Source organism: Lissotriton helveticus, chromosome 10 (assembly GCF_964261635.1).
Source record: "Lissotriton helveticus chromosome 10, aLisHel1.1, whole genome shotgun sequence".
Classification (NCBI taxonomy): domain Eukaryota; kingdom Metazoa; phylum Chordata; class Amphibia; order Caudata; family Salamandridae; genus Lissotriton; species Lissotriton helveticus.
In genome coordinates, this window is record NC_136071.1 from 27,741,791 (window position 1) to 27,758,674 (window position 16,884).

General features: G+C 46.6%; 1 protein-coding gene across 1 annotated transcript in view; it reads left to right on the forward strand.

Annotated features, from left to right (window-relative positions):
* GDI1 (GDP dissociation inhibitor 1) overlaps positions 1 to 16,884 on the forward strand; it is a 68,700-nt gene that overhangs the window by 27,557 nt on the left and 24,259 nt on the right. The window contains exon 2 of the mRNA XM_078664649.1: positions 10,312 to 10,419. Within this exon, the coding sequence (XP_078520775.1) occupies positions 10,312 to 10,419 (108 nt within the window). The remainder of the gene's footprint in view (positions 1 to 10,311; positions 10,420 to 16,884) is intronic.

Consider the following 16,884-nt stretch of genomic DNA (forward strand, 5'->3'; position numbering starts at 1 on the left):
AAGGAGATGATGGGCGGAGCACTGAGGAATCCAGCCAGGTCCCCATGTGACACTTGGAAATAAATTCAGAAAAGAGACCACCAGTACGCAAAGTGCAAACTGAGGTAGGTGTGCAGTCAACCACTGCTCACCGATAGACTGTGGCATGCAACCTTCAGGTTATCCCACACACACGCACACACACATACGTCTTGGAACAGTAGCAATGGAAGAGGGATTGCATGATGACGCTGATCCAAACTTCCGATGTCTGGCTCCAACACTCTAAACTCTCTACATGGAGATCGAAGTTGCAACGGCCACCTGCTGTCATGCAGCAAACATCCGAAGAGCCACCATTAGCCGCACAAGGATCCTTGCGCGTGTCATGCGGGGTCGGGTGTGTCATAGCTGAGCAATGTGCAGGGCTTGGACTCTGACCTCCTCAGGAGTTCTGCTTTGGAGAGTCATAAGGCTGTGGTTCTTCTGAGGCAACCAGCATCAGGGGTTTATTTTGGTTTGGTTTGTGATGGGAACTAGAGCAAGTTCAGCCTCCTGGCGCTTCTCCAGTAGTCAGTCTGGCAGACAGATTTGAGGTTATTGGTGCTGGGGAAGCCTCCTCTTAATGTAGAGTTTTTACGAATAGGCGCTGGAATCTGCTCCTCTGCGCTGAAATGTATGGACTCGGCCTGTAACCTTCTGGAGATGTTGGTGGATCGTGTGCGAGTGAAGGATGTCTACACTTCCTGCTGGTCCGTGAGATGGGGGATGCTCGTCTGTAGCACGGTGCTACGGTGGAAGACCTGGAACTTCTGTGGTCTGGCTTCTCGTAGAATCGTATGCAGTGGGTTGTCTTGGAACCAGCTCACTGGGATGCTGTGGTCAATCCCATTCTGCTGTTTCCCTGGTCATTTCCTCGCGACTGAACCTCGGAATGACGCTTGCCCTAATGTGCGAGCCTTTTTACCGCATGCCACACCAGGCCTCGGTCCAACTGTTGTCATCGTAGCATCGTGACTTTGTTTAAACATATTTCGGGAGCGTCTCCGTTGCTACTTACATAGAGGAAGGTGTCTAAGGACATACTGGAAATGATGTGACTATGGAAAGCAAATTGCTTGACAATGTTTCTTGTACAACCGTGCGGCCATCGCCCAAAATAGCGCTGGGGCCGACAGAACGACCACCCAAGGCTCTTGCTTGAGAGCGGCCCAGATGGTGGGTATGGTCCACTAAGACACACCCAAGACAAGGAAATGGCACAAGGAATCCAGCCTGTATCGGTTCTTAATGTTAGGCTGTCCCTCCACATCACTACAATCGAATGGAACCTTCCAGTCGCAAGAGACGAAGGGGTTAATCTTGAGCAAATGTAGACACCGCTGGACAGAAACCCACGCCTCACTGCGATGGTCAGTCATTTCATTGCGTCTTGTCGCTGGCGATCCACAGAATTGTGTGACTGTTAGCACAATGGCCTCTAGTATTTGGTGTGTATGGACTTTCTGGCACTTGCCCTTGTCGGCGAAGCTACTAAGAACATTCAAGCAATCACAGACCACTTCATTGGGCCCACACCGACTTCCCCCTTGCAGTCAAAAGAAGTGACAATATCAAAGGCGTGTGAGATGTTTGTGAACTGTGGCTATCCAACAAAAATGGGCTCTAATCTGGGAAGGACTTTGAAAATACACTGTTCAGAGGCATTTGATGCTGTTAGAATAAACACTGCCTACTACTGGCTGCATGAGAATAATCAGACCAAACTTGGTAACTAAACACTGTCTGACATCCTGAAACCACACCAGAAGTCAGTCTTGAGCCACCATGGACTCACCCTCCACCGTGGGGCATACATCTCATTCATATTTAGAAGGTCACACTTTTTTTTCATCAGGCACCTTTGCATATGTGCTTAAAATACAGACTTAGGGTTGACTTGCCACATGTCTGAAAGTAGACTTTGCAGCAGAAGGGGGTCCAGTGCATTTGTTCCATGGAGGTCCTGTCCTCCTCTGGACTGGCAGCACAAAGCAGGCCTGCAGCCCGGTGGAGGGACAGCATGGGCTCCCAGCAGAAAGATCTCGTGGTGTGGCTGCTGAGGCCGAGTCAGCCAGGGGCTGCAGGTCTCAGCGGGCTTTCCATGCTCCGAAGTGACTGGCCGTCACAGCGAGGCGTGTGTTTCTGCCCTGTGGTGTATACATTTTTGTAAGATGGCCCCCTATGTCTCTTGCGATTGGAAGGTTCCATTGAATTCTAGTGATGTGGAGAGACAGCCTAACATAAAGAACCAACTCGGGTTGGATTCATTGGGCCATTTCCTCGTCTTGGGTGTTTGTTAGTGGACCATACCCAGGATCTAGGCCTCTCTCGAAAACATTTTCCATACCACACAAGGATGCTTTTTTGCCCGTCCCTTTTGGGGAGAGATTTGTATCACTCTTAGGGGTACTTGGTGACGGATTCACCCCTCCCCTGAGTTGGCACTGCTCCATGCGTTTGATGTCTGGGAGGCTTAGCGATACCTCAAAACGCTATTAAACCCAGGAGTAGTATTGCCTCACTGAGGCATTGCCCAATTATGACGCGCTGCAGATTGTCCCACATTACACGGTTGGGAGCGACGCTTGAACAGACCGCGCTTCTCGAAGAACAGTCTTACAGCGCGATGGTTTCCTCTCCGAAGCTCCAAAACTTTGGGGAGTCCTAGAAGGACCACTGCCTGACCACCCCGTCTTTCTCGTAGCCTCACATTATTCTTATTTTGAGTTTTATTTAGTGCTGGCTAGACCCGAGGGTATTACGGCGCTTTAACCCCTTGCATGAGTCGGACGGCCCCTGGCCGACCAACGTCACGGTGGGCGTGTGTGTTGGACGGCCAGGGCCGTCCGAACCGCGCACGCATGGAATTGGCCCGCACCGCGGGGGAATTCCAGCTGCGTCCAAGGGGTTAAGGCTACACGAAGACCAAAATTAAAACATATTACACAGCACTGAGGTAGTCAACAATCAAGTAAAAAGAGTGAATAACAATACAGTGTAGAGGCAAAAATCTGGTCTGCACCCAGCTCCCTTCACATTGTTACACATCAGCCATGCCTTGTAACATGCTCTTAATTAGGGGTGGGTGGAATTTGCGTAATCGCGTTACGCAAATCTATGCGAAACGGTAAAAAATCTCAGCAAACACGTGGAAGTGCTTGTTCGCAATGCTTTTATACTGTTCGCAATCGCTGTTTGCGTGCTCGGGGGGGAAATATCTTGCAAAAACGCATTTTGTGAACGCGAACAAGCAAAAAATTTTACGAAGTCGCGGAAAGCAGAATTCTGGGCAATTTCGCGTTCTCCCCCACAGAACGCGAAATTACCCATATTCCGCGAGCGGAACAGAATTTGCCGCCCAGGCCTACTCTTAATACCTGTATCTCACCTTCTGTTGACTAGCTGCTTCGCGCCAAATTTTGCCCTTCATGGAAAGCTGTCGCTGAAGTTTAAAAAACAGTTTGTTTCATTGGTTCCTTTTCGACAGTGTTGCTACTGTAACTATATTGTTATTTGTATACCTTTTGAATTCTGGTAAAGAGTTCTATTAAAAAAAAGATTGGTAAAAGGACAAGGTTTTTTTTATATATTTTTGAATGAATGGGTCTTTTAAATGGAGTAAGATAGTACCTTCACTCACAAAAGGATGCAAACTTCTCACCCACACTAGGTGGCTTGTATCACCATATGGGCACTCGTGTGCCCGCAAACGTTGCTGGTCAGTGGGCTCACCCAGAGCCCTGGTTTGTGAGCAATTTTTTGTATGTGAGAAGGGTCACAACAAATTAAAATGATATTGAGTGTAGGAATATTGAATTCCTTTATTCTATGCTAACCATAACTTACGTAAGTTAAAAGCAATAAAGGATGGGCTTGTGAACGAATTTAAGGCCCGCCCTCATCACTTGAGTGAGGTCAACATGTTTCTGTCCTCTACATGTGTGCCTACTTGTCACAGGGCTTTTATCAGGACCTAAAGGACCTTGACTATATGCAACCCATCCTACCCTATGATATCTGGTGTAGTAGATGTGAAAATGAGTCCAGTCAGCCATGGGATTCTGATGCACAGGAAATGTCCTAAATAAGATGTGTCTTTGAGACTTGAGGTGGCCACAAGACACCCTTTAGTATCCAGTGGGAGGGGGTCTGTTTTTTCTGGGTAGCCCGTGTCGACTCACCAGTCTTCGTGTGTTGACCAGCGTACACTTAGTGGGTAGGCGAACTGAGGAACAAGAAGCACAGAATGGGCTTCAGAGATGGCTTGCATGATAACGTAAAGGGTGGCGGGTGTTATTCTTGGAAAGGGTGGGCACAGTGTCCTTCATCGGGGTGGATAGTCCTAGGTATTCTGAGTTTGGAGGTCTTTTTAGTTAAGAGATGACTAAGGAGATGATGTTTGAAGAAGGGAGTTTGTAAGTCTTTCATGATATTGATTTAGTGGAGAAGCAGGCAGGATAAAAAAAAACCACTGATTAAAGGTCTTTCTTTCATCTGGGTACCTCCATCCAGGCTTAGGCTTGTTTATGAGTGAAGTGGGAGCCACTCTTGATGTTTAGTGTTGCTTTTGTACCAATGCTCATTGGTGTCGATTTCCAGGTTTCCTTTGCATGTTTTGAAGAGCATATGACTTGGAGTGGTGGCCTGCTGAGGTTGATTGTTGGTTGGGGGATATGGATGTATGTGTGGGTGCATGCGTTGACTTCAGCGAGGCTGAGCAGTATAGACAAAGGGTGTTTTTGCATCTCTTAACCTCTGTGACACTTAAAGCCTGAGATGTTCCTCCTTCCACCTGCTAAATTTCCAGGGAGGTTGTATGACATTACAACGCATGCTAATACATCGCATGTCATTACATTGCCGTTTTTACAACGCAAGTCGTTACAATGACTTGCGTTGGAGGGCGCTGGACTTAGGAGTAGTATAATTTACAATTCCAACTCCAGTCTACATACAGTAGGGAAGGTGTTGGATAGCAAATTATTCTATTCCTTCTCCTAGAGCGCCATCCGACTTGCATTCTAAAAACCGCGATGTAATGGCATCGCGATGTAACAACCGCGTTGTAAATGACGTTTCCCTCCAGGGATGTTCCATTCAACATGTGGTCCATAGAAGGCCCCTCCACAGTAGAAGTAAATAAAACACCTCTCTTTCATTGTTAGCTGATAAATAATTTCTACATCCATTGCTGGCTCCTAACTCATCTTTCTTAGAGACTCCCATGGTTGCCATGCCATGCAGAATGGAGAATGCCTGACTGGCCAAAGTCTCTTAAAAGTAAGGTGGCCTTTTGTTTATTTCTAGGTCAGGCTTGCCAGCATGGTCATGATAGTGTCACAAGCTCACTGATGCTGGGCTGTGGATTGTGTTTGCAGACCTGGGCCATGAATTTGGACAGAATATTAGCCTGTTCTTGCTGGCATCAGCCAGTATGCCTGGTGTGATGCCAGTATGCACTTGCTGCTGTTGCTATATCATAATGGATGGGTTGCCATACTGTTGTACCCAACGTTGATCTGGTATGGTTAGATGGCAAACCTGCTCTGTGCTGGCACCAGTCTGTGCCTTTGGTTATAATTGGGTACAAGTGAAATTTTAGCTTTCATGTAATTCGTAATACAGCATTACTTAAAATTGGAAAATTATTACATTTGTCCAGTTGTGCCTCTAGAAAAATTATCCTGCAGAAATGTATTTTACAGGAGACGGCTTTCAAAAAATGTAGTAAGTTTAAAAAAAATCCTACTGATTGTTCACTCATTTTGTCGAAGGATAAATCTGAAAACTCCATTTCGCTGGGGAAAGTAGACTACAAAATGCTGCCTTGTCATATCTTATATTGTCAAAATAAGCAGAAAAAGGTATGGATTTTTGACCCAGTTGCTGGGAAAATAAAATTGCCAAAATGTATTGTGCTGCATTATCTTCCAACAAAAATATGAAAACTCCGATGTACGCTATGTAGGAGATTTAATTTATTATTCAGTTGTTGAACAACGTAAACAAATTTTTTTATCTTTCAAAAGCAATCTGGTTGTTTTTTTCTTCTAAGAAAGTTGAAAATCATCAAATTTTTTTAATAGTATTTACAAAAATGTTAAAATCTTATCCCAACTTTAAGACAAAGTTGAAAACCTGGTTAAATAACAAAGGATAACAAGCTGAGAACCAGTTTATGATTTTCGACATAATCGTTTGGAGAAAAAAAAACTCTTGTAAAATAGTTTTTTTTTCACTTTACTGACAGTAGTACTTGGTTGGAAAATAAAATCCTCCATCAAAAATATACCTTCATTTTTTAAAGTATTACAGGTAGTAAAATAGAGACCTCTGGAATTTGAAATCATTATCTGCCATTTTGGACACTTTAAGAAAGTATTCGTTAAGTATAATGAGGCAAATGGCAGTAGACAACTTCACTAAAATAGCACATACAGCCTTGATATTGAACCTATAGCAAAGGTTGCATCAGTTTACTGACCCATCAAATTTCAAAAATAAAACTTGCAGTTCTAAGTCATTTAGGAATGCATGTTACTACTGGTGACTTTTAACATAGGTAGTGGCGAAACCATGAAAACAACTTCAGCGGGGCCATTCCAAAATGTTTGATATCTCACAGACAGCACCAGGGAACCCCAGAAACGCAAAATAAAGGTCTCTTTCAAAGGATTGCTATATTATTTAATTAAAAACTCTGCTACACTCCATGGAATAATTCTGCAGAAAGTGCCACTGAGCTTCACCTCATAACAAGCATTGGCATAGCCAATAAGTCTCGCCTTTGGGCCTTTTAAGTGTTTAGCCATGCAGCACATTATCCTGAGTGCTGTGCCGCCAGGGATTGAAGCGCTATATAATTACTACAGACCGGGTTATGCAGCCTGATTTAGGAATGCATGCTGCGCCTCAGGAAACATTTATGGGCACATTCCACAGCTTTTTAATGCACAGACAGAAAGACAAGTGCCTTGATGCAAGTCAACAGCACTATAACATTTCAGCACCATGCAAAGGAGGTTCTCGTTGTCTAAAGTGCCTATTGCAGCTAACTAGGAAGGAAGATTTACTATCGGATGTATGACGGTACAACGCAGGTTTTACACTGCAGTACCATTACAACGAGGGTTTTACAACGCAAATTGTTACCACGACTTGCGCTTTAGGGTGCTGGACTTAGGAATAGTAAGATTTACTATTCCAACACCAGCCTATGTACAGTAGGGAAGGTGTTGGAATAGTAAATCTACTATTCCTTAGCCTAGAGCGCCCTCCAGCGCAAGTCGTGGTAACGACTTGCGTTGTAAAACCCTTGTTGTAATGGCACTGCAGTGTAAAACGCGCGTTGTAATGGACGTTCCCCTTTACTATCATGAGGGGGTCTCTGAAAACTTTAAGTGCTCTGGATCCCGACTCTTAAATGCCAAGAACCAGTAAATAAAATACAATCCTCAACATCTTACCATGATTTTACCCAAAACAAGGATCTTGTTAAGTAAAAGATTTTATATGGTCTGTCCTGTGCCCTCACCCCTGGCACAGACAATGCTGCTTGCCAAGGAAGTTTGTTACCATCACCCACAAACAAACAAAGTGAATACCACCTACTCACAGATACATCAGCCAAAGCTAGCTACTTACCAATACCCTATAAGCACTAGCAAAGCCAATAGATCAGCCTGCCATCCTTTCGGCTTTGGGAATACTTATTTTGAGGTATTTTTTCCAAAACCTTATTGTTGTGGAGCTGTCCTGATCAATACAAAAAAATAACGCTGGCTAAAAAATATTTTCTTGTTCTCAAAGAGCACACATTGCCAATAACTAGCCCTTGGCGTGGAAAGGACAGATGGGTGGGTCGGTGTGCTCCTTGCAAAATAGTAGAATGCAGTCCCTTACAATTAAATTAGTCTATGGATGAAGTGGGATGAGCCAGTGCATCAGGTTGTGAACTGTAACTGTATTTATTAAGCGCTTACTGTAATGGACAACAGAAAAATGTGAATAACAGATCGGTGGATGAAAAGGGCCAAATGAAAGCCCTTACAGGTATACATAATTTTAGTATTTTCAAAAGGTCTTGGATAACGTTGTAAAAAGGGGGAAAGGGTCACCACAACCCAGTGTTTATATGAGTACACCCACTCCTCGATAGACATCAAATGCGTTTACAGGAATCACTGACACCAGGATAAGACAACTATTGTTCAGTCAAGTAAAGTCACCCCTTACCCAAAACTAAGAACGGCGCCCCTCAGGAAGAGATACTGCCGAGCCCCTCTTCTAGAAAAAAATACCTGCCATTAGCTCAGTGAGTTCTGCTTGAGTCTGTCTGTTAAATGTATTAAGCGCTTCGTTTGGGCATCACATTGGGTATGAAAGCGCTATGAAAATACAACTGAAATATAATAAAGTTGGCACATTGAAGTGGTGTTGCAATATAATCTGTTTATTGAACATGGGAGATGGCTTTCGGCGGTCTACAGCACCAAAGATGCTGATTCCCTGATGCTGTTTATCAACACAGCTGAAGTCGCAGTTGTATCAGCACAAAACAAATACTAATAAAGCCAAGAGATCGGGTGCTCGGGCAGAAGCTGATATGGCATCCCTTTTTTTTCAAAAATGTTACCCTCCTTGCGAGTGCGTGTCATTATAAGGCGCGCGGCCTGCAAATAAAAAAATTGCTTCAACTCCGAAAGCACACACCTACCTCCTCTCCAAAACGGAAACTAAATTGCAGTAATCTTACCGCCAAGTCTATTGAACCTCCAGTGGTCTGAAAACAGCAGCAAGTCAGCAAACTTAGTGCAGGGCAAATTTAAATCTGCAGCACGCTGCATATAACTGCTCACTGTTGAAAGAGTTAACAGACCTGCACACACTGCTGCCGAAGTAATCTGAGGCAGGCAATGGGTGGGTACTGTTGGTAGGGGGTATCCGCAGTGCAAGGTCTCAGCGATCGTTCGCCGCCGTGCACTGAGAAACCCACAGCAGCATTTCTGTTCGGAGGGTAGGGGAGGGCTAATGCGAGGAGGGAATGGGAAGGCCAAAACAAGAAATGCAGCATCAGAGCGAGCACAAGGCCATCTGTTTTGCATTATCGCGCACGTGTCTGGGCACGATAATCCAAAACAGATGGTGCCTGTGCGGGTAACCGCAAGCAATAGGCCACACGCACGAGCGTGTGCTGAGTTTTTTGAAGCCCCTTTACTATAAGTCTCGCCATACAGCGCATGCGCGCTGCGCTAGGCTCGACCGAAAAAGCCATACCTTTGCATTGGGATTTTGGGTCTAAAAGATTGGGCAAAAAGTGAACTAACGTTGCTAATTGATGTACAAGTATGTACCAGATTTCAGGTATATAGATGCATTTCCTAACAATATTAATGTGATGACTATAAAACAATGAAAATATGCAAGATTTTTTGAGCACACATTTTGTTACATTTGCAGACGTCAAAGTGCCCAGTTTCATCAATCCCTCTTTAGAATCACGTGCTGCTCTTGGCTGCATCTGAGTTTGACTGGAATGTCCATTTGTTGTTAGATAATTAATTTTGTCTGAATCCTCCCATGTTCTTGTCGTGATCGGCTATTATTGCAATAAAGGTGCTGTATGTTAGAGAGTCGTCCCGTTCTTGTTCACCTTGGTGAGTTGGTTGGACTGCCCGTACTTTTCCTGTTAGCGTTGGCTGGAGAGTAGGGTTTGAACGTCACTCCATTTCGTTGTCATTAATGAGTTTTGTCTGAACCGTACCATGTTCTTGCGAGTGTTGATATATTGATATCATTAGATTTCTGAATGTTCTTCCTGCTGTTGGGCACCTCTGGCTGGCATGCCATCCTGTTCTTGTAAACTTTAGTCAGTTGGTTGAAATGCCTGGACTTCTCTTGTTAGTGTTGGTCAGGGAGTAGGGTTTAAATGACAGATAGGTCCTGTGGGTGTTAAGACCTTAATATAATTAAAAAATCCATCTGTCTTTTCATGCTGATGCCAGTCAGTTAACTCACTGTGTCACCTACCGCCGATACTGGAAAACCCTCGGCTTCTCGGTCGCTCCTTATTGAACTTTCGCTCCCTGTTTGTCTCTTCATTGCTTACAGGTATCTAAGAGCTGTGGCAAAAACCCTGTAGAAGGCTACGCCTCTGCTGCTGGACATCTTGGTTGAATGATTTTGTGTGGGTGGTAGATGTGGGTCTGTGTATCCAACATTGTGGGACATCGCAGTACTCGACTCATCACAAATCCTAACTTCGTGCTCTGCTTTCTCTCTTTCCGTCAGGAATGCATCTTGTCAGGCATCATGTCTGTGAATGGGAAGAAGGTACTTCACATGGACAGGAATCCTTACTACGGTGGCGAGAGCTCGTCCATCACCCCTCTGGAGGAGGTAAGAGCATGACTGCTGCACAGCAGGGAGCCCGCGTTGCGCAGCGTGGAGGGCTTGACATCGCAAGAAGAGCCATAATTGTGGACACCATAGCAGAGAGAGCGCGGTGGTGGGGCTAGGAGGGCTTGATATCGCTTGTGGACACCACAGCAGAGCAAGCGCGGTGCGCAGCGTGGAGGGCTTGACATCGCTAGAAGAGCCATCCTTGTGGGCACCTTAGCAGAGCGAGCGCAGTGGTGGGGCTAGGAGGGCTTGATATCGCTTGTGGACCCCACAGCAGGGAGAGTGCAGTGCGCAGCGAGGAGGGCTCGATATCTCCAGAAGAGCTTTCCTCGTAGACACCACAGCAGGGAGAGCACAGTGCACAGCGAGGAGGGCTCGATATCTCCAGAAGAGCCTTCCTCGTGGACCCCACAGCAGAGAGTGCTTAGCGAGGAGGACTCTATTTCTTCAGAAGAGCCTTCCTCGTGGACCCCACAGCAGGGAGAGCACAGTGCGCACCGAGGAGGGCACGATATCTTCAGAAGAGCCTTCCTCGTGGACACCACAGCAGTGAGAGCGCAGTGCGCAGCGAGGAGGGATCGATATTTCCAGAAGAGCCTCCCTCGCGGACACCACAGCAGTGAGAGCGCGGTGCACAGCGAGGAGGGCTTGATATCTCCAGAAGAGCTTTCCTCGTGGACATCATAGTGGAGAGAGCACAGTGCGCAGCGAGGAGGGCTCTGTCTCAAGAAGAGCCTTCCTCGTGGACACCACAGCAGGGAGAGCGCAGTGCGCAGCGAGGAGGGCTCGATATATCCAGAAGAGCTTTCCTCGTGGACACCACAGCAGGGAGAGCGCAGTGCGCAGCGAGGAGGGCTCGATATCTCCAGAAGAGCTATCTATTTAGACACCATAGCAGAGAGAGCGCAGTGCGCAGCGAGGAGGGACTCAATATCTGCAGAAGAGCTTTCCTTGTGGACACCATAGCAGTGAGAGCGCAGTGCGCAGCGAGGAGGGCTCGATATCTCCAGAAGAGCTTTCCTCGTGGACACCACAGCAGTGAGAGCGTAGTGCGCAGCGAGGAGGGCTCGATATCTCCAGAAGAGCTTTCCTCGTGGACACCACAGCAGGGAGAGCGCAGTGCGCAGCGAGGAGGGCACGATATCTTCAGAAGAGCTTTCCATGTGGACACCACAGCAGTGAGAGCGCAGTGCGCAGCGAGGAGGGATCGATATTTCCAGAAGAGCTTTCCTCGTGGACACCACAGCAGGGAGAGCGCAGTGCGCAGCGAGGAGGGCTCGATATCTCCAGAAGAGCTTTCCTCGTGGACACCACAGCAGTGAGAGCGTAGTGCGCAGCGAAGAGGGCTCGATATCTCCAGAAGAGCTTTCCTCGTGGACATCATAGTGGAGAGAGCGCAGTACGCAGCGAGGAGGGCTCTATCTCAAGAACAGCCTTCCTCGTGGACACCACAGCAGGGAGAGCGCAGTGTGCAGCGAGGAGGGCTCGATATCTCCAGAAGAGCTTTCCTCGTGGACACCACAGCAGGGAGAGCGCAGTGCGCAGCGAGGAGGGCTCGATATCTCCAGAAGAGCCTTCCTCGTGGACACCACAGCAGGGAGAGCGCAGTGCGCAGCGAGGAGGGCTCGATATCTCCAGAAGAGCTTTCCTCGTGGACATCATAGTGGAGAGAGCACAGTGCGCAGCGAGGAGGGCTCAGTCTCAAGAAGAGCCTTCCTCGTGGACACCACAGCAGGGAGAGCGCAGTGCGCAGCGAGGAGGGCTCAATATCTCCAGAAGAGCTTTCCTCTTGGACACCACAGCAGGGAGAGCGCAGTGCGCAGCGAGGAGGGCTCGATATCTCCAGAAGAGCTTTCCATGTGGACACCATAGCAGAGAGAGCGCAGTGCGCAGCGAGGAGGGCTCAATATCGCCAGAAGAGCTTTCCTCGTGGACACCACAGCAGGGAGAGCGCAGTGCACAGCGAGGAGGGCTCGATATCTCCAGAAGAGCTTTCCTCGTGGACATCATAGTGGAGAGAGCGCAGTGCGCAGCGAGGAGGGCTTGATATCTCCAGAAGAGCTTTTCTTGTGGACACCACAGCAGGGCGAGCGCAGTGCGCAGTGTGGAGAGCTTGATATTGCTAGAAGAGCCTTTCTTGTGGACACCACAGCAGGGAGCTCGGTGCTGAGGCTAGAAGGGCTTGATATCGCTAGATAGAGACGCGTGTGTGGACCCCACAGAAGGGAGTGTGGTGCTGGAGCTAGGAGGTTTTGATATCTCTAGAAGAGCCTTCCTTGTGGACACCCCAGCTGGGACAGCACGTAGCGCAGAGAGAAGGGCTTGATATTGCTTGTGGACACTAGAGCAGAGAGAACGTGGTTCTGGGGCTAGGAAGAGTTGAGAACTACTGTACGACGAGGAGAGTTTGTGGCTGGGCATGAATACGTGTTAATGGCAGAAATATCACTGTAAGAGCTTTGTCTTTACGCCAGGTAGAGTGTGAAGTCATTTTCCTCTTTACAATAAAGCAGACTCAATGAGGTCATACATTTGCTATGGTTTAATACTATCGTGCTGAATTCGCTGTGAAAGGTGAGTGAAGGCTTTTATTTTAGATTTTTTGGAGTTGGCCCATCGCCTATTGGTCATCCTAGCCATGACCTTTTTCACCAAGTACTCACTGCTGGCAATTGTCTGACGGCAACATGTATGTATGTATTCCTGTCGTACTTGTGTAGCGGGAACCGGGCAAAAAAAGCAGCAAAGCTCCGTCTAGATTTAAATGCAAGGATATAGTCAACGAGTGATGTGTAGATCTTGTCCTCCCTGTAACAACAGGACTTGGTGAGTGCCATTGACAGACAAGACACTCACCTGATCTTACACAGTTTGGTAACCGTATCATGAAACTAACTACTTTGTGGTGAGATTGTCCACTGTGGGTAAATGTTGCTCCTCTTTGCTTATCTTTGACTTCCATGGTTTCCACCATGTTTGTGCGGACAGCTGTATAGTTAATCAGGGACTCGGAAATACGTATGCTTTTGTGGGGCTGGCAACATTTCTGGTAACTCTAGAGTCCATCTTGATGAAGTCCTATTCAAGATATATCATATTATACAACTGTTAAATTCAAGAGAAAACGCAAAATGCCAAAACATCGCGTTTTGCTTGGACCTTTCCACTTCTAGCCGCGAGTCCAGTGATAATCAGGTTCAGAGTCACATGTGTGACCATGACACTACTGGCATCACAGTGGGTCCCACAAACATGTTATTTAGCTCTTATAGCAATGTTACCTCAGAACACGTGGCGGCTTACGCTTCTTCCACAGAGACTCACAATGGGAAACAGAAGGATTTATCACCCAAGACCCAAGAGTTTGGATTTAGTTTCATGAGCCCATAAATCCTAGAATTATATTCTCACACATGAATCTGCCACAAAGAGATATTTAGGTGATACAATAGGCAAGAGAGCCGGCATCAGAAGTGCAGCTCAGTAAAGTGGACGCATTTTGCTCTCTGGTGTAAAAACAATGGGTCTTATCAACAAACAACATTGAAAATGAATGTCGTACAAAGCCCCTTGTATCTACTAGACAATAAACGTCTGGCATCCATCAGTCAGACCTCATTCATCTGCAGAAGAGTGGGGCAGTGAAATCCAGCCAGCCATGTACACACTTGCATGAGGAGAGAAGGTGTCTCCTTCACGTACAGTCACAACGCCAACTTGGAACTTGTATATGGTGTTTTGGGGGGTCTCGCGAAGTCTCCATTTGTACCAATGTGTAAAGCGACCTTGAAACACTTGACTAGAAAGACAGCACTTTTAATCGCTATTACTTCTTTATATAGGTATAGTGATAGTGACTCACTAATAATACAAGGACATTATCTAGAATTGCAAGAAGTTGAAAACAAATTTAAAAAATCATACCCAAGGTACAATCTTATTTCCATGTGGAGGCCTGTCAGTAGCAACTGTTCTTGCAAAACCCAGGTATAGTTGCAGAAAGACATCTGTCTACATGGCACATCAGCAGTGTGTTTGTGCTCAATGCAGGATACTAAACCAGTGAGAACCCACAACAATGCTCTCTGGCTCACACGCCCCTCAAAAAAAGGGAACACCAGTCTCCATGAAAATAATCCAGTTGTGCCACTCCTTAGCAGGGAAAGCAACTGAGATGAAGCTAAAGTTACCTTCTACAAGGAAGGAAGGAGCAGTGTTAACATACATGGTGACACCTCCATGAATGACATTTGAGAGCCGCAACGTGGTGACGTAGACGCACAGTGACCCAGGATTCACAGTCTAACAGGGAAGCTCAGGTAGGGCAGAGCGTCACTACTTCTGCTTCACACCCTCCTCTACAAGGGACACTGCTACTACATAGTTTATGCAAATCAAGGAAATCAAGGATGGCTTCACACTGCAAAAGAGCTAAGTTATTCGCTTGCAACAATAGTTTTGGTGTTTGAAATCTTCTAGAGTCACATGGGACACTTCCACTGCCCTGGCAAAGAGCCGCACACAGGAAAATAATCTTTAAAAGAACAAAACCCTCAGTGTGCGTACTGTAGAGGTAAAAAAGAGCCTGGATATTGAGGCTGTGTATGGGGCATTGTGGACTTGCGCTCAAGGTCTAATGAGTCATGCAGGGGCCACCTGTGGTTTGCACCCAGAATAAAACTTTGTTTGATCTGAAGAATATTTGTTGACCCAGTCACTTGAATGGTTGGAATATTAAACCGCCTGTACGTCAACTTGAAAGCTATTGTTTGGGTAAGTAATTGCTTTCTTTTCATGGGCGCGTTTCTACCTGTGCCTTTCCGCATCCTGAGTCCAAGTGGTTCAGACCCCTCGCTTGTTCCTCTTGTTTTCACCTTGAAGGATGCACTACGCTGTCTCCTTCCAATCTCCCTCAAGTTGTCCAGGTGGCCTCATTTACAGGCCACTTAAAGGGTGTTTCTGCTTGTTTCTAAATTGGTGTCTCAGGCAGGTTGTTTAGAAGCAGGGGCAAATATAGGTATAAAAGTTGTTAGCATCTTTTATTGTACATACCCTCTGCAACGAGAGAAAAACTCTGTTTTTCTTAAAGAACAGAGTTTTTCTCTCATTGTGGAGGATATGTCTATTGCTATTCTTTCCTAATTTACTGGGGTCTTTCTTTTGCTAAAATTGTACATGTGAGGATGGCGAACCCAGATATCCCCCCCCCCCCACACACTTTTCATAGCATCTTTTTTTGCCCAATGTTAGTATGAAGCTGGGGATATCGGGAGAATCGTACATAAAGCCATACGGTTTTTACCATCAGAATTGGTGCTTTGAAGAGCAGAACCCTCTTTGTTGGAACTCTGAAAGGACTCTCCTGAGAGAATCTCATTTTGTATTGCGCCCGTGTACGATTCCTTGCTCATAGAATCTTCGGATAAAGTTGCGGTGCTGCCATGAGACACCCCTGGATGTTCATGGCCTCTTACGTGGATGTCAACTCCTTGGTGTGAGTGTCTTGGGGCTCAGGTCTGTATTCCCGGCTCAGCAGCCCTGCTTTTGCTCATCAGAAGGAACCTGTTCCTTGTCTGTGTGGGCATCAGAGCTCCACCCTCCAGGTGAACAACAGGGGGTGTGCACCCTCCACCTTCTTGCGTCTCTTGGACAGGGGATTGTGGTTCCGTGCTCCAGCCATTGACCTTGTGTATGCTACCCTCATAGCGGGGGGCACTGGGAATGTGGCAGGCACAATCCATTACACGAACCCATTAATTGTGCGGTTTGTGCAAGGTGAAAAGGATTTAGAACCACTCAGGTGAGTCCCAGCTAGACCTATTCGCAAAACATGGTGCCCCTACACATATCCTGGTGAGCGAGGGGCATGTTTGTGTGGGTGTGATCCCGTCCTACCATGACCGAACATCTCCCTGTGTGCCTTTCCACTCATGGCCTTGATATCCAGAGTGTTTCAAGGATTTCAGCGGTATTTCCTCTCTACAAGGCATGCATTATAATGCAGGATACAAATACAGAATCCACTGTATCAGCTGAACCACTACATGGCAAGGTAAGCATGATATTTCAATGTGAAATTAAAAAATAGTAAATATGGACTTACCTTGGTTACACTCAGCAGATCTTGACATATTCTTGTTAACCCAGTTTACCCCTGGTGACGCTCTCCTGGTCCAGTCCTGCCTCTGCCTTGCTGGTCCATTCTACACCTTGTCCTGGTGCTCTTCCATTTTGCTGCACCAGGAACAGATACCCTTGGCTGCCCCCCCTTCTGACAAACATATCCTCACTGGGTGATTTCATTTATTATCTGTTTGGTTATGGCATCCGTGTCCTCTTCTTTCCCACCTCACTCTGTGCTCAGGTAACTAGCTGCTTCTCTGAGACACTGGATCCCAACACCGCGCCCAACGTTAAACACAAGCAAAACCAAGATCGGCGACTTTGCTTTGTCTACTGCAT